We start from the raw sequence: 24370 nt of genomic DNA, 5'->3' as shown, positions 1-24370 counted from the left end.
GGCTGTCGCCGAATCCGGAAGTAGCCGCCGGCGGGGACAGGACGATCGGAGCGGGGCTGCGAGGGCACCATCCAGCTTCGGGGGGCTGAGGGATTCCCCGGGTGTGTAAATGTCATTTTTTTTCCCTGACTTAGGTTTTCCTTTAAAGAGACACTGAAGCGAAAAAAAAAAATTATGATATTATGATTTGTATGTGTAGTACAGCTAAGAAATAAAACATTAAGATCAGATACATCAGTCTAGTTGTTTCCAGTACAGGAAGAGTTAAGAAACTCCAGTTGTTACCTCTATGCAAAAACCAAAATTAGCTTACCTGGTAATGCTGTTTTTAATAACCCTCCAGGACAGGTGCTTACATATGAGATTAGGCCCCGCCCCCAACAGGAAACACAAAGAACTAGCTCTCTATAAGTTCCACCTCTAACCTCTACCTGCCAGTATGTTCCAATTAACTGTTCCGATAGATTATTCTACTTCACACATTACCTAAATATCCGTTTATAGTTAAAAAAACCTTTTTATGACCACATGTTTACACATCAAATTATTTACATGCAACCATAAGTTTCTAGGGTGGGTCACCTGTCCTGGAGGGTTATTAAAAACAGCATTACCAGGTAAGCTAATTTTGGTTTTTTCAAATAACCCTCCAGGACAGGTGCTTACATATGAGATGATATGCAATAAATAACACTAACCTTAGGGAGGGATCACAGCCTGAAGAACCTTTCTTCCAAAAGTCTGTTCCTCTGCCGATAATAGATCCAACCTGTAGTGTTTGATGAAGGTGTTCACCGTCTTCCAGGTGGCCGCCTTGCAGATTTCGGTTGCCGTCGCTCCAGCTCTGTAAGCCCAGGAAGTTGCAACTGACCTAGCCGAATGTGCTGTTACTTCTCTTGGACCTGGAACTCCCTTAAGCCTATATGCTTCCTTAATGCAGGATCTGATCCATCTTGCTATAGAGGCCTTAGACATGCTTTTTCCCTTTGCTGCTCCAGAAAAATTCACAAATAATGCCGTAGATTTTCTAAACTCCTTTACTCTGTCTAAATAAAATAGCAAACATCTCCTGACATCTAGTTTATGCCATTTAATTTCCCTTGGATCTGTTGCGTTTTTACAAAAGGATGGCAATACAATCTCTTGCATCCTATTGGACAGGGTAGCAACCTTTGGCAAGAATTCACTCGTCGTCTTCAGGACTACCCTATCGTGAAAAATTAAACAAAAAGGTTCAACCGAGCTTAGTGCCTCCAGTTCGCTTATCCTCCTTGCTGAGGTCACTGCTACCAAAAAAACTGTTTTCATTGTTAATAATCGTAATGAAATTTCATTTAATGGCTCAAAGTCCTCACTCATTAAGACGTTTAGAACTAAAGTTAAATCCCATCTTGGGTATGAACGTTTCATTACTGGCCTAGAACGTTCTACCGATTTCAGAAATCTAATAACTAAGGGTTCTAAGGCTAACCGCCTATTAAGAAAAACTGAAAGGGCTGCAATCTGCACTTTCAAAGTACTTAATGCCAGTCTCTTGTCGACTCCATCCTGCAAAAATTCTAATACTGAGGCCAGTCTGTTGGATTTCAGACCTGATTGCTCTTTCCAATTACAAAAGGTCTTCCAATACTTTAAGTAGATTGCCCTCGTAACGCTTTTCCTACTGTTCAGTATCGTTCTTGTTACTCTGTCAGAAAATCCTCTTCTTTTTAAGATTTGCCCCTCAGAAACCACGCTGTCAGCTGAAGATTGGGAATCTGAGTCCACTCGTCTTCTCTTTTGAGGAGGCTGTGTCTGTCTCTCAATTGGATCGGTTTGTCCACCAACATCGATTTTATCATTGGGAACCAGACTCGTTTTGGCCAATTGGGTGCAATCAGTATCATATACATTGTAGTTGATCTTAGCTTTTGTAATACTACTGATAATAGAGGGATTGGCGGGAAGGCATAGGCGATCTGAAAATCCCATGTCTGAGCCAAGGCATCTACTCCTAAAGCTCCTTTTGGATCTAGGGAAAAAGAGTGGTCGCAGTGTGTGTTCTTCCAGTTGGCAAACAGATCTACTTGAGGACAACCCCACTTCTGTGTCAACTCCCTGAACACTCTTGGGTTTAGGCTTAGCTCTGAATTTGACAATCTTTTTCTGCTTAATAGATCCGCCATAGTATTCAGTGACCCCTTGAGATGAACTGCTGCAATCGATTGAAGGTTCTGTTCTGCCCAATCTAATATCTGTAGTACTAGGTTTAGAAGCTGTTCTGACCTCGTACCTCCTTGTTTGTTCAAATACATCACTACTGTGATGTTGTCTGACCTGACTTGGAGATGGTGGCCTCTTATCTTGTCGGCCGCCTGTATCAGTGCCTCCTTTACTGCTAGCAATTCTCGAAAGTTTGACGAGTGAGTCATTACTTCTTTCGACCAAGTACCCTGTAAATAAATGCCTTCTATATGAGCCCCCCAACCTCTCAGGCTGGCATCTGTCGTTAATACCCTCGTTATCGGATATCTCCATAAACGACCCTGTATCAGTCTGTCCTCCTGGACCCACCAATCTAGGCTCTGCTTTATCTCTGCTGGCATACAAAGGGTCTGATCTATGGCCGTTTGAACTCCTCTCCAATTCTGCAGAAGCCATTGCTGTATGTGTCTTATGTGCCTCAGTGCCCAGTATACTGATGGAGCTGTGGAGGTTAAAAATCCTATCAACCTCATTACTTGTCTTACTGTTGTGACTGTTTCCCTCTGGTATTGCTGTACCATTGTCTGGAGTTTCATTATCTTGTCCTGTGGAAGATATAATTTTTGAGACACTGAATCCACCCTGAACCCCAGGAATTGAATCTGCTGTGTTGGAATGAGGTAGGATTTCTGAAAATTCACTAGCCAACCTGTCCGCTCTAGGAGTTCTATCACCAACTTCTTGTGGTTTTCCAGTGCTTGAATACTGTCGGCTAGTACTAACAAATCGTCCAGGTATGGGATTACAAGAATGCCCCTGAGGTGTAGAGCCCCCACAATTTCTGCCATTACTTTTGTGAAAATTCTGGGTGCTGAAGAGATTCCGAATGGAAGACCGCAAAATTGAAAATGTTCTGGACCTGAACTCGTCTTTATACTGAATCGAAGGAAAACTTGAGATTCTTTCCTTATTGGGATATGCCAATAAGCATCTGTTAAATCGATATTGATCATAAAACAATCTGGGAACAGTAGGTTTCGCATCGTAAATACTGTCTCCATTCGGAATCTCTCGTATTTTATATATGGATTCAGAGGTTTGAGGTTTAATATCAAACGATATTTCCCTGTGGGCTTCTTCACCAAAAAGACTCTGGAGTAGAATCCCCTTTCTTCCTGATCTACTGGAACTCTGCAGACCACGTCTCTTGCGAGCATATCCTGCACTATCTGTAACATCGCTCTCTTTTCCTCTGGCACTCTTGGGGCCTGAGTAATTACAAATCGATTGGGAGGAGGTTTTGAAAATTGGATCTTGTATCCATTTTCTACTAGATCTAAAATAAATTTGTTTTTTGTTATTTCTTTCCAACCTAGTAGGAACTTTTTTAACCTGCCTCCCACCTTGTTGGCGTCATGGTCTGTCCTTATTTTCCGTTGATCTGAACAACGGATTTCTTTTGGTAAAACCTCTATTGCCTGCCCAAGGCTTACGCCTCTGCTGTTCCTTACCCTGTGCCTGTCTTTTACGAAAAAACGGCTTCTTTTTTGGCTCAAACTTTCTCTTTTTAGGAAAGGTTGTCTTTTTGCTGGCTGTACGCTCTAATACCTCCTGGAGCTGTGGACCAAATAATAAATCTCCTGAGAAGGGAAGACTACATGCCCTGGCTTTTGATGTCTGACTCCCATCCCAAGTTTTTAACCATAGATTCCTACGTGCATTATTTATTAGTGCCGTGGATCTTGCTGTTACTCTTAGTGATTCTGAGGCTGCATCAATCACATAATCATTACCACCCTCAACCACCTCAATGGCTTCAAGAATATCTTTCTTAGGTGCATCTTCGTCAACCAATCTTTTAATCCTTTCCAACCATACAGACATAGTGCGGGATACACAGGTCGTTGCTGCGGCTGGTTTGAAGTTGGTCGCACAAGCTGACCAAGCCTTTTTAAGTGAAAATTCAATTCTCTTATCCCCTGGATCCTTAAGTCTACCAAAATCCTCGAAAGCTAACTCATTATCTTTCTCGACTTGGCTAAAAGCTGCGTCAAGCTTGGGACATGACTCCCATAACTTCGCATCCTCTTCCGCAAACGGAAAACGTCTCTTAAATCCCTTTGAAATAAATAATCTTTTCTCAGGATCTTTCCATTGTAATGTAATTAAATTCTTCATAGAATTATGCAAAGGAAAACAAAGTTGCTCTGATGGTTCCATTCCCATATACAATTTGTCATGCAAGGATTTTTCTGACGTCTTTTTCTGTGGTATATCTAGCGTTGAATAAATTGCCTTAAGCAGCTCTTCTGTCTCTTCTGAGGCAAATTTAAACTTTGATGCCTTATTTGCATCTTCAGTCTCCTCATGTTCAGACAATTCCTCAGAAGACACAGAGTATGGTTCACCCGTTTCGTGGTGACTCTCTTGCTCTTCTTCTGATGAATAAATAATTCTAGGGGATTTACTTGTGGCTTTTTTAGGTTTAACTACCTGCTCAGGCTGCCGCCCTTGTGCAGAGGTGGTAGGTAGACTTTCTCTAAATGCCTTAAAGGTCTCAACCATTTCTTGGCGCATTGTAAACATAAAGTCTTTACAAGAGGCTGTATTATCTTCATTAATGATACTTGAAATACATTTCTGACAGGATGCTTTTGGCCAGTGCAGTTGTAAGGGTTTATTACAGAGAATGCAACTCCTGGGCCTTTCAGAGCTATCAGACTCCATAGCATCCTAAGGGAAACATACAAAATAACCCCATCAATATGTTAAACAGCCACCTTACTCTATATCAACATGATTGAATAATATGAGCGGCCTGGATCCTAATTCAATTCGTATAATAGCCTAAACAAAGTCTAATTTGCATCAGGACAATTGCACTGACAGCCATTCCCTGTGCATATCCAATATACAAATATATCAGTAATTGCCAACATCCCATAATCACCTGATATAACTTAGATGCTTTTAATTGGTTTAACAAAAACACTATATGCATTAGGATGATTTAAACTGAATAGTAATCACCTAATATCCACCTTAATCACATATAAATTTTTATGTTGGGACCAAAAATAATGCCGATGTAAATTTAGCATATACTATATCCTATATTAACCATCTAAGCATCTGTTTAATACAATATCAGACCTCTGAGATCAGACTGCGGGATAGGTAAACATTAACTTTCCCCCCTTAGCAGACCTCAATCAGACAGCGGCTACTAACATCAGACCTTGCAGATCAGACGGGCGAATGTCCTCCGACGTAGCCTCCACTTACCTGATCTGCTGTCTTCTGCTTTGCGTCCATCTCCTCCTACACACAAACGCATGTGGGGATGGACGCCGCGGCCTCTAAGCAGGCACCCAACCCGGAACCGGAAATACGTCACCGTAAGGGCGGAAGTTTCGCATAGCCAGCGTTACTGCCCTCGCTTCCGCCTGGACACGCTGCCACACTCCCGCACACTCCAGAAGCCACCATTCCGCCTCCGCATGGCGCCAGCTTCCTCCGTTGGGTGTATGGCCTCCGCCTTAGCTGCCTCCGCTGCCGCTCCCCTGGTCACCACTGCACCTGCCGGCCATCCCAGGAGAATCCACCACCCGGTGGATAAGGTAAACCTCATCATTCCACCTGGACCAGGCTACCCTTTACTAGTTCCTAATGGCCTCAGCACTGCCTGGCTGCTGACCACCTCTCCTAGCCAGAGAGCTAGGTGTTCCCCGGAACAGGAAACACAAAGAACTGGCAGGTAGAGGTTAGAGGTGGAACTTATAGAGAGCTAGTTCTTTGTGTTTCCTGTTGGGGGCGGGGCCTAATCTCATATGTAAGCACCTGTCCTGGAGGGTTATTTGAAAAAAAGCCATTAAGCTCTACTACTTTCAAAGTCGTGGAGAGCGCTGTCTTCTGACTTTTATTATCTCAACTGTAAGTAAACAAATGTGTTTTTCTCTGCCAGAGGAGAGGTCATTAGTTCAAAGACTGCTCTGAAAGAATCATTTAGAATGCTGAGTGTTGTGTAATCTGCACATATTATAGAATGATGCAATGTTAGAAAAAACACTATATACCTGAAAATAAAAATATGAGAATATTTTCTTTGCTGCTAATCTTCTAGTAATTATTCATAGTACACAACCAATTCATTATATCATTTTTTTTTCTTTGCTTCAGTGTCTCTTTAAGCACTGGACAAAAACATGGTATCTATAAAGTATGATAAATAGACAATGCCAAAACCTTCTGCTAACGCACAGATTTTAATGCATTTACCAACATTTTCAGTTCCGGAGAACATTACCTGTAACATATACAGAATTAGCTATAAAAATATGACTTTCCAAAATGTTTGTGCAGCCAATCAAATGCCTTGAATAGCTTGAGGCAACTCAACTAGACAGGTTCCTAACTTCACTGATGCCTGGACTGCCAAGATCACCCCCTAATTAGTTGGCAGCATGCAATACAAGTCTATGGGGACAAACATTTCTGCCATTTATTTTGACAGTTTTATTGCAATTACACAAAATATCCACGTAGTTTAAAGCGGAATGAAACCCAGCATTTCTTCTTTGCTCTAATAGATTATTTATAGCATATTATATACAACCAGCATTTTTTTTAGTAGAACAGCAGTCAAAGGGTTACACACAGGACTTACAAAGCTGGACTCATCAGAAGTGCAGATAATGTTATCTTGTATTTAATTGTATCAAGTGAGGAATGTAAATAAACACTTCTCTGACACTGCAGGCTCTGCTGAACAAAGTCAAAGAATCAGAAAGCATTTCTGCTTATGTTACAACATGAATAAAGCTGTTATAAATAAAATGCAAAGTCAGCTCTAAGAGAGAAAAAAAGTGTACTTTGGAAACGTATAATTTCTAAATGAATAATAATACTTATGCATAAAGTAAATATATTAACCCTATGGCATATACAAAGTAGGAAAACATGTTTTTATTGAATATTATGTCAGGGTTTTATACAGCTTTAAGGTTTAACACGTATGCCCATATAACAGTAGCAAATGCAAATATTCTACTAGCAACACATACCTGAAGGATTCCAAAGTTTACTGTAATTTTTCTGGAAACCACACATTAAAGAGAAAGTGTAGTGAAAAAAAACAATGAATAAAATTGTTTATTCATTGTTATTTGTGGAATGTTTGATTACTCAATTTGAAGCCAGTACAAACCACACCTGATCTCCCAGAATGCTCTAGGGGAGAAGAATTCCATGTACAGTGGAGGAAATAATTATTTGACCCCTCACTGATTTTGTAAGTTTGTCCAATGACAAAGAAATGAAAAGTCTCAGAACAGTATCATTTCAATGGTAGGTTCATTTTAACAGTGGCAGATAGCACATCAAAAGGAAAATCGAAAAAATAACCTTAAATAAAAGATAGCAACTGATTTGCATTTCATTGAGTGAAATAAGTTTTTGAACCCCTACCAACCATTAAGAGTTCTAGCTCCCACAGAGTGGTTAGACACTTCTACTCAATTAGTCACCCTCATTAAGGACACCTGTCTTAACTAGTCACCTGTATAAAAGACACCTGTCCACAGAATCAATCAATCAAGCAGACTCCAAACTCTCCAACATGGGAAAGACCAAAGAGCTGTCCAAGGATGTCAGAGACAAAATTGTAGACCTGCACAAGGCTGGAATGGGCTACAAAACCATTAGCAAGAAGCTAGGAGAGAAGGTGACAACTGTTGGTGCGATTCTTCGAAAATGGAAGGAGCACAAAATGACCATCAATCGACCTCGCTCTGGGGCTCCACACAAGATCTCACCTCGTGGGGTGTCAATGGTTCTGAGAAAGGTGAAAAAGCATCCTAGAACTACACGGGAGGAGTTAGTGAATGACCTCAAATTAGCAGGGACCACAGTCACCAATAACACCATTGGAAACACATTACACCGCAATGGATTTAAATCCTGCAGGGCTCGCAAGGTCCCCCTGCTCAAGAAGCCACATGTGCAGGCCCGTCTGAAGTTTGCCAATGAACACCTGAATGATTCTGTGAGTGACTGGGAGAAGGTGCTGTGGTCTGATGAGACCAAAATAGAGCTCTTTGGCATTAACTCAACTCGCTGTGTTTGGAGGAAGAAAAATGCTGGCTATGACCCCCAAAACACCGTCCCCACCGTCAAGCATGGGGGTGGAAACATTTTGCTTTGGGGGTGTTTTTCTGCTAAGGGCACAGGACAACTAAATTGCATTAACGTGAAAATGGACGAAACCATGTATCGTGAAATCCTGAACGACAACCTCCTTCCCTCTGCCAGGAAACTGAAAATGGGTCGGGGATGGGTGTTCCAGCACGACAATGACCCAAAACATACAGCAAAGGCAACAAAGGAGTGGCTCAAGAAGAAGCACATTAAGGTCATGGAGTGGCCTAGTCAGTCTCCGGACCTTAATCCAATAGAAAACCTATGGAGGGAGCTCAAGCTCAGAGTTGCACAGAGACAGCCTCGAAACCTTAGGGATTTAGAGATGATCTGCAAAGAGGAGTGGACCATCATTCCTCCTAAAATGTGTGCATACTTGGTCATCAAGAAACGTTTGACCTCTGTGCTTGCAAACAAGGGTTTTTCCACTAAGTATTAAGTCTTTTATTGGTAGAGGGTTCAAAAACTTATTTCACTCAATGAAATGCAAATCAGTTGCTATCTTTTATTTAAGGTTATTTTTTCGATTTTCCTTTGGATGTGCTATCTGCCACTGTTAAAATAAACCTACCATTGAAATGATACTGTTCTGAGACTTTTCATTTCTTTGTCATTGGACAAACTTACAAAATCAGTGAGGGGTCAAATAATTATTTCCTCCACTGTATCTAAGCAGCCTAGGCTGAGCATCACTATGAGGAGTTGCATAACAATATAGAACAATATTTAGATAAATATTATAGGAAGTGTTTCTGATGCTGAAACCAGGAAAAGCACTGTAAAAAGTGGATATCCTGAATAAACAGAATCAGAACATACCGTATTTTTCGGAATATAAGACGCACTTTCTCTTCCCCAAAACTAGGGGGAAAAAGTGGGTGCGTCTTATATTCTAAAGGTACGGTATTTGGGCTCCAAAACATACTTACCGGATCCTGCCGCCGCGATCCTGTCCTCCTCCGCCTGACTGCCGCCATCCAAGGGTCATCCGAGGGTACCAGCTGTGGTCATCTGAGGGTCCCATCCATCCCATCCAGAATCCCGACTCTTCAGTGTCCCAGCCACCAGATCGTCTTCACTGCAGAGCCATGCGGTAATCATGCGCTACTGCCTCGCTGACATCCTCCATGGTAACGGCGTCCTCTTCCTAGTTACAGTGCCCCCTTCTGTGTGACGAGCGCCGCATGTGCGCCGGGGTCACGCATGACGTCAGGCGCACGTGCGCCGGGGTCACATATGACGTCTGGCGCACATGCGGCGCTCGTCACACAGAAGGGGGCACTGTAACTAGGAAGAGAACGCCGTTACCATGGAGGATATCGGCGAGGCAGCAGCGCGTGATTACCGCATGGCTGCTGTCTGCAGTGAAGACGATCTGGCGGCTGGGACACTGAAGAGCCGGGATTCTGGATGGGATGGCTGGGACCCTCAGATGACCACAGCTGGGACCCTCAGATGACCACAGCTGGGACCCTCAGATGACCACAGCTGGGACCCTCGGATGACCCTTGGATGGCGGCAGTCAGGCGGAGGAGGACAGGATAGCGGCAGCAGGATCAGGTGAGATGCTGCAGTGGCAAAGTGTAGTGTAGTTTGTGTTGGGTGCAGGATTTAGTTAGTGTAGTGTAGTGTAGTTTGGGTTGGCTGCAGGGGTTAGTTAGTGAAGTGTAGTGTAGTTTGGGTTGGCTGCAGGGGTTAGTTAGTGAAGTGTAGTGTAGTTTGGGTTGGCTGCCGGGGTTAGTGTAGTGTAGTGTAGTTGGTGGGGGCAGCAGGGGTAAGTGAAGTGTAGTGTAGCAGGATTTAGTGTAGATGGCCATTTTAGCTTAGATAGAGACAGTTTTGCACCATAGACGCACCTAGGTTTAGTTTTTTTTTTTCTTTTCCTGATTTTTTGCCTTTTAAATCTAGGTGCATCTTATATGCCGGAGCGTCTTATATTCCGCAAAACACGGTATATATTTCCCAGAGTATGACAGGGTTCTGCCTGGAATTGGGTTTGGCACAGATACAAAGCTCAATGTAGAGGATAGAGGTAGGTAGAGTCACTCAGAGTATAGTTAACAGAGCAAAGACAACACAGCCTGACAATCAGCAGAAAAACATCAGAAACATCATAAACGGCTTTGTAAACATCTCCCACACATTTCCCCCCCAAAAAAGTCTGATCAGTTAGTCATTGGCCTGGTTTACTGGCTGATTCAGTACTGTTGGGGGGTGGATGAATGTGGAGGGAGTTCAGGAGGCTGACAGCTGTGAGGAAGAATGAGTTCTTGTGTCCAGCAGTCCTGGTGGAGATGGCACGAAGCCTTCGGCCCGATGGAAGCAGGCTGAAGCAGCAGTGGTCTGGATGGGAGGGGTCATTGGTCATCCTCAGTGCTCTAGAAAGCAGTCTGGTATTGTACAGGAGGGCAAGTGAGGGAAGGGGCCTGCTAATTATTCCCTCTTTAGACTGGAATCTCTGTAGTTTATGCCAGTCGCTGGGGTGGTGCCAGCATACCAGACCAATATGGAAGAGCAGAAGATCCATTCAATGGTGGTGGAATGAATCTCCTGGGCCATGCCAAACTTCCTCAGTTGGCGGAGGAAGAAGAGTCTCTGCGGGGCTTTCCGCTGGGTTGCAGTGATGGTGAACTTCCAGCTGAGATCACTGGAGATGGTAGTGCCCGGGAGGTGGGCGCAGGGTACCCTAGTCACCTCAGTGACATCAATATAGATTGGTGGAGGGGTGGGAGTAGCATTCCTAAAGTCAGTGATCATCTCAACGGTTTTGGCAGTGTTGAGCACCAGTCTGTTTTATTTACACCAGAGGCATATTCTCTCCACCAGCTGACAGTACGGCTGGACGCTATCCTTGGTGACAAGAATAATATACTGCATTCTATGGACTATATGTCACTACAGTGCCTCTTTAATGCAAACCTAACTGCTCACTCGCCTAACTGAGAAGGGCTAGCTCTAGCTCTGTGGAGTGTCACATGATCATCTAAGTAGCCACCGAAAGCACGTAGGATAAAAGGGCATTTACCTCAAAAATCAAAAGCTAATTGGCATGACAGACTGTTTATTCATCCACAAATATCTGAGCACAGGCTGCCAATATTAGAAGAAGCAGCAATATGTAAAACACTGTAACCATAGCCAGTGTAATGTAGACTCTTCTTTCTTTTAGCAGATTTACTTTAAGTATAGTTTGAATAAAACTAAATATGTACTTCAAATATGTGAATTTGATTTCCCTGTTGTGGAAAGCTATATTTGTATTGAGACGGCATGTAATACTGAGCAACACACTTTTAAATGAGTTTCTTAATATTCCAGGCATGCAGAAGCCTTAAGGTAATAGCTGACCCCTACATTGTTAATTAGCAATTAAACAGCCAATAATTAACTATCGCTGTTGGGTCTGTTGTTTCTATGCTCGAAAATTCAAATTATTTATAGCAACAACCTGTTTAGAAAAGCAATTTGGCATTTTAAAATCTTTCCAAGTTTTCATTTTAATTATTTCAGAGCCATTGGCAGGCTCTGTGAAGCTTTTTACTTTATTTACATTTTATCCATCATTTAAAACGAGAACTGGTAACTTTTTCAGTGCTCTACAACAGTGTTTCTCAACATTATTATAGCATGTACCCTATTTATTAAAACCAGCCCGAGGTGGGCTCATAAAATAAGGAGAGAGAGATCTCTCTCTGAGAGCAGCGTGCAGGGAGACGTGGGAAGAGCAGGGGGCGGCGCGAGGGAGAGCTGCTCAATGGCAGCTCTGAATGCCTGCAGGAACACCCCTAGTGGGTGATTTGAGCAGGGAATCCATTTCCTCCCATTGCTCTCTGAGAATAAAAATATTGTTGCTAATTTTGGGGGGTTATAGCATGGTGGTGGTGGTGGTGTGTGTGTGTGTGGGGGGGGGGGGGGGGGGGGCAGAGAGCGGTGGTGGGTGGGGGGGGGGGGCAGAGGCTTTCATGAGGTAGAAAACATGTCTGTGTGCCTTCTGCCCCCCCCCCCCCCCCCCAAGGATCTCCCTTGGGTTCTCTTTAATGACTGCACTGACCCCGTTCTTCCTAATGTGGGCATCATTATCTGAACTACCTGTTGACATATTTGTTAAGAGTCATCCATAATTGTTTATAAAGGCTTTTTTCAAACACTCCATGGTGCTTTCAATTAATTATTAATAGAAATATACAAAAATCTCGCAACATGTGTGCTTAGTACACCAACTTAATACAAAAAAAAATTACAATTGCCCGTATTATGCAAATGATCAAATGTATTATTCAAAAATTCTTTAAAAAATTGTATATTGACTGCTTGCCACTTGTAATGCAGCATCCGCCAAAACCACGCTATCCCCTTTAAAATCCTGGTCTCGCAGGCAACACCTCTACCAACTTATATACTCTATTATAGCCAGAAAGATAATCCACTACAGATTTACCTCCTGGCTTAAACAATTAAAGAGCACTATGCTGCAGGGCTGTGCATATAATTTAATATTGTCCACCAATTCCCATTGGGATATTACAGCCTCACTGACAACAAATATCCAGATCTTTTTGCTTCTCTATTGGATCTCATCCATCTGAGAACGTTGTCTGGCAGTCCGTATTGCACTAACATGCTCATCCACAATCTCTACTTAGTGTGTAAACCAAGCACATTACCGCCTAATTGAGTATCTGTAGGCAACTAGCGTCCAGTCAACAATTCCAGCTTTTCAGCACCCTCCTGAAGTGATGCCTCACACACCCCAGGAAAGTTCCTGCAGGCCGCCAACTGTCACGCTCCACTCCGCTCCGGTTGTGGAGGAGCTTTACCGCCAACCCTTCCACGCCGTCCGTGCTGCCGTACTACCCCTAACAGGGACGTCTCCTTTAATGGGGGTAAAGTCTTGATGTACAGCCTGCGGGGGGGCTCTATGCTGCTCACCATCGCGCACCACCACTCCATTTTTAAACCACCGCGGCTTGCACAGGGCTCCTCTTTGAGCGTGCGGCTAACGTCACCACTTGGACGGTGGCTCACTGCATCCAAAAAGATAACGCGTTTTAGCTGCATGCCAGCCTTCGTCAGAATCAAAAACCATTATTAGAACTTATTCAACTTTGTTCATTTATGATAAATCAATTTGTATTATAATGTATTGGTCATGACAAATTCACCTTCCTCCTCAGCCCTACTGAATAGTACGTGTGTTGGGAGAATGTGTTTTATAGGGTATGTACCATTAAAATAATTAGCAGTCCAAAAGCTCCTTATACAATTTCCTCGCCAGAAATACAGTAGGTAGACTGGGACTCAGTGGCATAACTACAATTCATGGGGACCCCCAGAAAAACTTTGATGGGCCCCCCAATGCTCATAACCCTTCCCTTGCCTTCTCTTGGCGCCCTTCACGGCCTCAGGACCCATCTCACAAGGGCCATAAAACACGTATATCAAGTGTAGCCCCAAGAACACCTGATCTGAAGTAGAATTTACGGTCTAAGACATGAGTTGGAGGTAAGGCTAAAGGAACATCTTATTACCACCACAGTATGGTATTAGCGGCATGTGCCAACCACAGAGCTCAGGATGCTGTTGCTGAAAAGAAAATTGATACTGTTACGTCTCACTAGCAGTTAAGCTCGTGGCCATTTTTGTAGTGTACAATAAACAGGTAAGACATAAGAAACATAGGTTTATGGAAAAAAGTGCACTATATACTAACTGTATAAAGTGAATCAACAACAGCACAGCCCCGGTCAAAGAACTCCAAGCACAGGAAACAATAAATACCCATGAACAAACTATACTTCATTTTTAGGCGCTCCAAGCTCTGCACCTTGGCTACCCAGACACTGCTTTATTTGATCTGAGGAAGTGGACTGTGCTCCGCGAAATGCGTTATCGTTTTTGTGTCTGGTTATTAAAATTTCTTTCTTATATTGGTGTTGCCCCTTCTTCTTAGAGGTAAGCCATTTTATGTTTATTACATCCATGATTATTTTTTGGGGCGCCTTCTCCCTTCCAGTGACCATGAATAAACTGTACTTCATTAAACTGCAATATCCCATCTTTGTAACACAAACCCGATTTATATTAGTTCCCAGGGTCATGCCGAGGTAGAGGTAAAGAAAGGACATGTCTGTAAGTGCAACAAGGAAATTGGCGGGACTGGCAGGAGAAATATATTACTGTAGCTTTGTGTGTACTGTGTATATGTGTGTAGTGTGTGAAAATGTGTACAGAATGCATGTGTGTGTGTGTACTGTGTATATGTGTGTAGTGTGTGAAAATGTGTACGGAATGCATGTGTGTGTGTGTGTGTGTGTGTGTGTGTGTGTGTGTGTGTGTGTGTGTGTGTGTGTGTGTGTGTGTGTGTGTGTGTGTGTGTGTGTGTGTGTGTGTGTGTGTGTGTGAAAATGTGTACAGAATGCGTGCGTGTGTGCGTGTGTGTGTGTGTGTGTGTGTGTGTGTGTGTGTGTGTGTGTGTGTGTGTGTGTGTCAGACTTGTGGTCTGCAAGTGTTTAGGCAAAAACCTTAAAGCGCAACTAATCTATAATAAATAAATACTTATAAAAACATCCTTGGCAGTTTTTTTTTTTTTTTTTTTTTCTTATAGTAAGTCCATGATCGCTGTTTTACCATGATAATTCAGCCCTATAGTGTCTTACAGGAAAATTTCAAAGGTGGTGGTGTGAGTCTTGATGGGGATGAACCTTTGCTATTTAGTAACATAACTGATGCAGAGAGGATCATTGGGTCTCCTCTTCCTCCCCTTGATCTCCTCCACTCCACCAGGATGAGGAAGAGGGCCACTGTGACCTCCCGTGACCCCTCCCACCTAGGCAGCCGCTACTTCAAGCTTCTCCCATTGGGCCGCTGCTACAGGACTATACCATGCAAAATCACCAGACGGAAGAACACCTTCTTTCCCCAAGCGGTTCGGCTGCTGAATTCCAACCTCCGCCTGCCCTAGCGGGGCCTTCCAGCCAGTTCTCGCCGCTGCTGCCGTAGCTCTCACTGCCCAGGGCAGTATGGGGGGCCACCATCACCATCATTATTATTATTGGACTGTTCCCGCACGGCAGGAAGAACACTAACTGACGACCGGGATCTGTCACAAATGAGGGTCAGAGCTGTACCATTACTGTAATTACTGTTATTCCAACTGTTTGTGTTGTGTCTTGTCTTCCTATACTATGCCCATGCCATGTGTACCACAAATAATTCCGAGTATAGCTCTGCTGTACTTGGCGAAATAAATGATTCTGATTCTGAACATATTCCCGCCAATTCACAGGTACAGTTAAGCATAAATATTATACCCTTACAACATACTACATAAAAAGCTTAAAATTATTTTTACAAAGCAATTATTTTTTCATTTTGCTGATCTCTAGTTGTATACTAGAAACAAATTGCATTAAATTAATCTCTTTAAAGACATTAACTCGTTAAAGAATCATTTAGTATCCATACACGTAGCATCTAGCATTCCAGCTAAGATTTCTCATCAGACTGACAGTGGAAGACCCTCACCAGAAGCTGCAATAGGTGATGAGGTGGACAAAATATATCTGACAGTTTCTGTGCACAGTTAGTTTACTTTCTGTTGCTGGCCACTCATTGAGAGAATTAAGTAAAAGGTGAGAAGAAACTGACACTTCCAGCTTACCTGGAGCCACCAGCTATTCTCACAGGGTCAGAACACAATGTCCAACTCCAAACAGGTAGGTAAGCCCTTAGCCAAATAAAGCGATAGGTAATAAATCATCCTGTCACACAGAAAAAAAAATTGCAGAAACAATTCTAAATAGCAAGTAAGCAGAAAAATGGTAGCTTGCCCTGTGTATACCATACATTTTGTAAATTACCTAAATCTATGTCTCTAGCCACAGTTACCAAGAGCTAGAAGCGCATGTCCCTTTTTGGGGGGGCTCTTCCCTCCTATTTACCCCTATTTTAATATGCAGTTCACCACTTACCTTTGTACCATGCCAAGCCATTCATTGGACTTGAACTGATTTATTTTCAATCAAAAACTGGAAACATTGGGGCAAGCTAAAAATTTTGACCAGTAGTGTGTGTATGTGTATGTACTGATTTCCCCTTTCAGAGCCCCAGCGATCATCAATGTAATAAAAAGGAGTGGTTTCTGGATGCAGCCTGGATTCTGGATGCAGACAATCCTGGTGAGTAACTTTGCAAGAGTATGCCTCTTCAGCAGGCCATCACACTATTCCCCTTCAAATAAGGGCATGTAGTAAAGGAGTGACACCACTAACAACAACAACCCACAAACTACTACTGTCCATGCTTCCCTATTAAACACAATGCAATGTGTTGTAGCATACAAAAAGAGAAAGGTTCAAAAAGCAGCATTTAGCGCACAGAATCCTTGGCTCCCTTTAGCTCAATGAAAGCCGCCACGACACAGAAATGTGACCACATGGTGGAGCTGACTGTTGTGCGCCATTGTGTAAACAAAACAATAATGTTTCTACAAGAGGACTTTGGTTTCTTTTCATAGCAGCATTAAGACATTTCTAACATATTTAGTACCGAACAGAAAACACAAATAAACCAATATACTATAGATCTTTACACATTGCCTTTAATTATGATGCTTGTAGGAAATGAAATAAATAAAACAATATCTACCTTTCTTCTCCAAAGCGTCGACCAATTAAAACTTTGCATTTGTCTTCAGGGAGGCATTCTGCCAATAAAGGCACGGTTCGAAGAACTCTGCTTTCCTAGAATCATGAGCAAACGAAAATAAAGTTGTTATTTATTCATAGCATCAACCACAATACCTTAGAGCTGGTGAACACATGGCCATAAAGTAACAACAGGGGCCATATTTAATTGTTGTTATGCAATACTCAGACTTCAGGACACTGGATATATTACTGTGGATAAATGAAGCGGGAGCATACTGTATATTGACTACATCATTTAAAGGAATACTATCGATGTATGCATTTATTTTTAAATGCTGTATGTTGTAGCACACATTAGGGCAAGTACTAGGAGCAATTTGATTCCTCACACAGCTGTTCCTCTCAGCTGTAAAATCCTCCGTCAGTTTTGGCGTCAGTGTTGGATACAAAATGTATCTAATACTGAGCTCCCAGAGGGCTAGACCATGTCTTTGCACAGGGGAGTTGCTATCAACTCCTCAGTTTATAGTTTAATTATCACCTTGCTGAAAGAATCTTTTTGATATGGTGGTAAGGGGTTAAAGATTCTAGGAATGTGTGTTTATTATCTTTGCTTCTCTTGACTGATAAAGATACTAATAATGCTAATTGTAGACAGTGGTCTGCCCCTCTCAGCAGCTTGTAAAGTGGATGCAGCCTGGAGTGAATCACCTCAAGCAGGCAGCCTGTCTGAGTGTTAACACAGACTATTGTTATAGCTAGTTATATTCCAGCAATATTACAGCTCATTTAGTTACCTGTTACCACCTCAGATCAGCCTATTTCTCCGCATGTTTATTGCATGCTGTGAGTGACACAGTGAAATATATTTGTGAGCTGTGTGACAGAGTAACCAAGCAGCTCAGGGTGAGCCAAACTACTATGAGCTGTGTGAGAAATGAATTTTTAATCAGGGATAGCGAGAGAGAGACCTGGGTGAATAAATAAAGTACCCCTAGCACTAGTGGTAATGTGTACACTAATATAGAGTATTAAAAAAAAAGTCGTTTCAATCGATAGTATTCCTTTAAGGACCGCAGTGATTGAGATCTACTCCCTGTATTGGTGGGCTCCTGGCTGGTAGGGCGTAGATCTCAATCACTGTCCGCAGCGCGCATCCGCCGTTTCCGCCGCTCAAACCCGACGACTCTCGCCGCATCTCACAGGCTCTGCCTGTCTCTATGACGGCAGAGTCATGTGAGCGGGTCAGGAGCCGATTTCATTGGCTCCTGGCCCTGTCTTTAAATGTAAGCCATTCCCATTGGCTTACATTGAAAAACAGGGTCAGGAGCCAATGAAAGCGGCTCCTGACCGGCTCACATGACTCTGCCGTCATAGAGACGGTAGAGTCTATGTCCCTATGTCCTGAGGGTCTCGGCGATGACGGCAGTTGCGGTGGGTATGTGCGGCGATTCATCGGGATTGGACGAGCGGTCTCTGGTCTTTAACCATCTTAGCGGTATGGACGAGCTCAGCTCGTCCATCACCGCCGATGGCTGCCGCTCAGGCCCTGCTGGGCCGATTTTGTTGAAATAAAAAGCAGCACACGCAGCCGGCACTTTGCCAGCCGCGTGTGCTGCCTGATCGCCGCCGCTCTGCAGCGATCCGCCGCTAGCAGCGGTGAAAGAGGGTCCCCCCAGCCGCCTGAGCACTGCGCAGCCGGAACAAATAGTTCCGGCCAGCGCTAAGGGCTGGATCGGAGGCGGCTGACGTCAGGACGTCGGCTGACGTCCATGACGTCACTCCGCTCGTCGCCATGGCGACGAAGTAAGCAAAACACGGAAGGCCGCTCATTGCGGCCTTCCGTGTTACTTCTGGCTGCCGGAGGCGATCAGAAGAACGCCTCCGGAGCGCCCTCTAGTGGGCTTTCATGCAGCCAACTTTCAGTTTCAGCCGCCCTGGCGATCTTAATAGAACACCAGGGTGGTTAAGTGCCCAGAGACTGCTGGTCCTTAAATGGTTTTAATCATACCTCTATACTTGACAGGAAATTTTTATTTGAATTTCCCACTGATGACTTCCACTGGCCCACACAAATGGACCAATCGTAAAGACCAGCAGGGAATTCGAATAAGCCATTTCATTTTAAATCTTCCTTCCATTGTGGAGTTACTGCTGCCTGTGTACTGTGTGGAGGCCAAGCAGCAGAGAATGCAGGCAGATCAGTCTGCTCCCTCTCTGCATTTTCTTGGACACCAGAGGAGTAGCTTGCTAGAGGCTCCATCTATTAAAGCAAACCTGAAGCGGAAGATGCTGGGGAAACAGCGGCGAGATCGGCGGATGTGCGCTGCGGCAGCGAATTCAAATCCACGCCCTGGCAGCCAGACCAGCATCAAAACAGGGCGTAGATTTCAATTATCGTGGTCCTTAAGTAGATAAAATAACTTAATTTTATACAGGTATTATAACACATGACCCACTCTCTGCCGGATTACCGACCAGGCAACAAAAGCAGTCGCTTGCGGCCCCATTCAGAGTCAAAGGGTCCCCATCAGCACATAAACCAACCTTTGCCATCCTGTCAGCGGTGGCTGGATGGTATAATGGTTAAAGGGACTCTAAGCAGTGCAGTAACTATGGAAAGATGCATATCATTTTAAAGCTCTCTTTCTCCTCTTTCCAATGATGTATAAACCGCCGCCCTATGCCTTTTAGTTTTCGCTATTTTCGTGATTGAAATCGCGGCCACGGCAATTTCGATCTCGAAAATAGCGAAAACTAAAAGGCGTAGGGTGGCAGTTTATCTATCATTGGAAAGAGGAGAAGGAGAGGTTCAAAATGATATACATCTTTCCATAGTTACATCGTATTACACAGGACGACTTTTCTCCAAAGTCGGCAGCTCGATTCAGCACAATGCAATGAAATAGAAGGAACCCAGAGGGATATAATTACAAACATCATGCTGGTAGGTGTGAGGATGTAATTAACTAGTTGTGGGTATGCTTAAAGGCATACCCACAGGCACTGCTCGGAGTCCCTTTAAGGGTTCTGCCTCTGACACAGGAGACCAGGGTTCGAATCTCGGCTTTGCCTGTTCAGTAAGCCAGCACCTATTCAGTAGGAGACCTTAGGCAAGTCTCTCTAACACTGCTACTGCCTATAGGGCGCGTCATAGTGGCTGCAGCTCTGGCGCTTTGAGTCCGCCAGGAGAAAAGCGCGATATAAAATGTTATTTGTCTTGCCTTGTCTTGTCAAATGATGCCGTGCGCTGCTGATTGTCTTCAGAGCCAGGCTCTCCTCCTAGGTCCCCCTCCTGCTACTGTGCGCTCTGCCGTTGCCCACTCCTCCCTCCCTTCCCACAGAGAACCACAGCTGCAGCAAGAATGATAGCAGCAGATGGCAAACGCTCACTCACCTATCCATGATCCAAGCGATAGAGATCCCGTCATCTGAAACCCATCTGTCTATTCTACAGTGCAGCTGCTCGCTCTGAACTTCCTGATTCTCAGATCAGACGGGAAGTAGGAAGTAGTAATAGTAGTAGTAACAGAGCGGCAGCACTCTAGAGGAGACAGATGGGCTCCAGATGACGGGACCTCTATTGCTTGGATCGCAATAGGTGAATGTGAGTCATCTGGTGCTGTCATTCTCCCCCGCTGCGGCTGCCTTCTCTGCTGGACTATCGTATTCACTGGGATGGAGGCTGCATGGTGGCTGTCTAGTTTGGGAGGAAATCGGTCGTTTGGTGGTGGGGGTGGTTATGTAATTCTGTCTGGGGAACGGCTTCTGGTTTGGCGGTGTCCAGAGCTTTCTGCTATTGCCAGGCTGGAGATGCAGGGGGAAAGTGCTGCTGCTGTGAAGTCTGGCGCCCTCTTCATAGGGGTGCCCCAGCCCCTGAGTACAAATGTTCCAGACATTCATCTCTCACTCTGCATTTTGCCGCTGCTATTCCCTGCATTGTGCACCCACAGAGGAAAGCAGGCTGTTGCCCATAGCAACCAGTAGCTTGGCTGCCCCGATGTGTGTGGCATGTTGCTGTGCAGCTGCATCTTCTGATTCTATTACAACATGTTGGGGGGGCAAATCAGTTACTTTGCTTAGGGCCCCATTTAGCCTTAATCTGGCTCTGGTAGGAAGGAACAATTCTGGAGAACTTTGACAGACTCGGTTATATTCAAAGAGTCAGAGGTATTTCATAACCAGTACCCACAAAACTAAAGGATATGGAACTTGAGTAGCCACTCAGTCTTGGTAACAATAAACACTTGCCCTGACCAAATCACCAGAGATTGGCAACCAAAAGGCAAAGCGCATTCATCCACCAGGCCCTCCCTCCCAACTTCTCAGTCCCATCTTCTTTTTCTCTTTCGGTGGTCTTCATGCTTTAGAGCTGAGACTCTGCCTCTGTGACTGATAGACACCAGCACCACGCCTGACAGGTATGAAAGACAAGCATGGGCCATTGCAGTTTTGAAGGAGTACATAATTCAAAATAATATAACTGAATACATTTATTGCTAGATGGTTCAATAGTTGTACATCCGAGTTGTGTACCATGTACAACTAGTTCTCTTTAATTGTTTCAACTGTTGGAACAGATTTGTATGTTCTTAATGCAATTTGATATAAATAAAGAATCTATAAAAAAAAAATTGAGAAAAGCACTATACATACCATTTAAGAATGTCACTTATATATTTACCTGCAATTTAAAATTTTATAACCATTTCCACCTTAATGGCCCTTTTTTCCTCATAAAAAGCTTGACTACATAATTCACAGAATTTCTAGGAACTATTAAAATGAGCATGAGACTGGATGTGTGCCAGTTCCCAGTACAGTCATAACTGATGGAAGAGAATTTCTCATTAAACAAGCTGAGCTATTAATTATTGCATGTTAATTACGAAACATCCTAATCACTAAGGGCTCATTCATTTAGGAGGAAAATGGAAAGAAAGCTGCCTAAAATTAACCACTTAACACAAATATGCCATTTCAGCATGCATTTCCTGAAAAATCGACTTATTAGGGAAGCTAATGAAATGCTATACAAACCATAAACCAAACAATGAAGACAATTACACTGACACAAGCCATAAGCCAGCAAGTGAGCAGTGGTGTAAATGTATGAGTGGATGAGGTTATGGCTCAGTCATTTCAAGTACAGCCAATAGTCCCTCATTTCCACAAGCAGCCTCGGGGGTTGCAGAATATCTGCCTAGAGACAACCGTGAAAGGAACTGCTTATGGAAAGCTCTTATTCGGTGTGATTGCCACAATCTAAATACACTGGACTTCCTAAGTAAAAATGTTTCAGTTGTAGCATTTCAATATGTTAAAATCTACTTTATATTCCTAGAAAGAAAAGCTAAGCGTAGAAAACTCTCAATCCACAGGATTAACGCTGAACTTCCACAAAAATACTATATAAGAAGATGGTATTAAAAGTACTTAAAAAAAGGTACAGAGCAGGGTAAACGTGAATAAAAAGACTTCTTTTGCTCTTTGCTGTAATTGTTGGCTACACCACAAGGATAAAAACAGTGTTATAGCCTGGGTGGGCTTATCCTCTTGCCTTAGGGCCCTTTTCCACAGACGGCTGACCTGCAAGCTCAGTGAGCAGTGACCAGGAAGCAGCGAGCAGTGACCAGGCAGCAGTGAGCAGTGACCAGGCAGCAGCGAGCAGTTACCAAGCAGCAGCGAGCAGTTACCAAGTAGCAGCGAGCAGTTACCAAGCAGCAGCGAGCAGTTACTAGGCAGCAGCGAGCAGTTTCCAAGCAGCAGCGAGCAGTTTCCAAGCAGCAGCGAGCAGTTTCCAAGCAGCAGCGAGCAGTTACCAAGCAGCAGCGAGCATTTGTGGGAGTTCACCTATCTTTCCACTGCGTAGCAATTGCTTGTGGAAAAGGGCCCTTACAGCTCTGTAGTTATGGGTTGGATTTGTACCAAGGATACGCCACTATTACACTGTTTAAGTAGTTTGTATGTCTCTCCCTTTTTTTATGTGGGTTTTTACTAAGCACTCCAGCTGCTCTCCACATCCAAAAATATACCAGCAGGTTGATTGGCTTCCACTAAAACAGCCTTGCAATGTGGCAGGAATAATAAATATTGGGCCCCATGGAAGAACAGTGAGTGATGTGAACTGTTCAATGTGCTCTGCATAAGAGGGCGACAAAGAGCTAGAAATCAGTCAGGGCTCCTGCAAGTGCAGCACAGCTGCTCTCGTGCTTGAACAGGAGTGGGGCCCCAATCAGATTACCAACCTTTATTGTAATCTCAGAAAGTCTGCACTCGGCGATGGGGGACCAAAGGACAGCAAGGGAAGCCTCATTAGGATCCAGAGGCGTCCCTCTTCTTAGGCAAGTACGGTATGTGATTTGGTACCTGAGCTTCGGCTCAGGTACACTTTAAGCATGCCATACATACAAAGGCCCTGGCTGAGGACAGATAACAGGAAGTCACACACAGGAAGCCCTTTCAAAGCATTAGCAGCTCTTTCATACAAACATAACTTCTAATATAGGATTAGTCATCTTTTAAAACAATTACATTTTCACTGTAAAGTTCTCTCGGGGTTGCTGCTGATTATTAAGCTAGACGGGACACTTCACAGCCAGGTTTAATATGCACATTCATAATGATTGCTCATTAACGGCAAATTCCTGCCACGTGTATTTAGCATAATACACGTCCCATAATAACATATGTAATTTTGGGATTAATACAAGCGCATTCAAATCCCGTCTTCAAATTAAAATGACAACTTGAAATCTGTGGTGGCCTGGTACAAGTGTTCTCCGCCATTCACACGGATGTGGAGCACTCGCCAGCTACCAGCAGGGTTCGTCGTGGCCCTTAATAGCGAGTATTTTAATAAGTGCTTTTCCGCAAGTCGCCATACGTACAAGTATTTATTTCTCAATGCGAGCACATTCTTCCTCCATGCTCGCTCATTCCTTTGCAAACATCACCACTGCTTCTAAGAAGATTGCTTATTCCAGTTTAATTAAAAACGGCAACATTTAAATGTCAAGTGGAGGTTCTAAATAAACACAAAGATCTGTGCAGTGGAAACAGGCAGGAGGTGCGCTCTGTGATGCGAGTAAGAGTTGTGCTAAAGAAAGTGCTGAATACACTAGGAAAACTAGTTTTCAAACTATCCACTTTAGTTTGTAATATAAATCACTGGGCAACATACTGTAAAAATACTTTAGTGGGGTAACAACTCATTAGACCCTTCTAATCCTTATTTCTCATCACTCTTCCCTATTAAAGCGGAACTGTCAGCCATAAAATCCCACTGCTCTGTCCTTATTATGCTGTCAGCAACCTGACCCTGCATTGCAAGCATTCAAATA

The 24370-nt window shown here is 43.6% G+C and overlaps 1 protein-coding gene across 1 annotated transcript in view; it reads right to left on the bottom strand.

The window, feature by feature from the left end:
• The window catches only part of DTWD2 (DTW domain containing 2), a 279568-nt gene that overhangs the window by 137306 nt on the left and 117892 nt on the right, over positions 1 to 24370 (bottom strand). The window contains exon 4 of the mRNA XM_068271669.1: positions 17026 to 17120. Within this exon, the coding sequence (XP_068127770.1) occupies positions 17026 to 17120 (95 nt within the window). The remainder of the gene's footprint in view (positions 1 to 17025; positions 17121 to 24370) is intronic.

Source organism: Hyperolius riggenbachi, chromosome 1, assembly GCF_040937935.1.
Source record: "Hyperolius riggenbachi isolate aHypRig1 chromosome 1, aHypRig1.pri, whole genome shotgun sequence".
NCBI lineage: Eukaryota > Metazoa > Chordata > Amphibia > Anura > Hyperoliidae > Hyperolius > Hyperolius riggenbachi.
The sequence above is the reverse complement of the archived record's forward strand: the minus strand, read 5'-3'. Positions and strand labels throughout refer to the sequence as shown.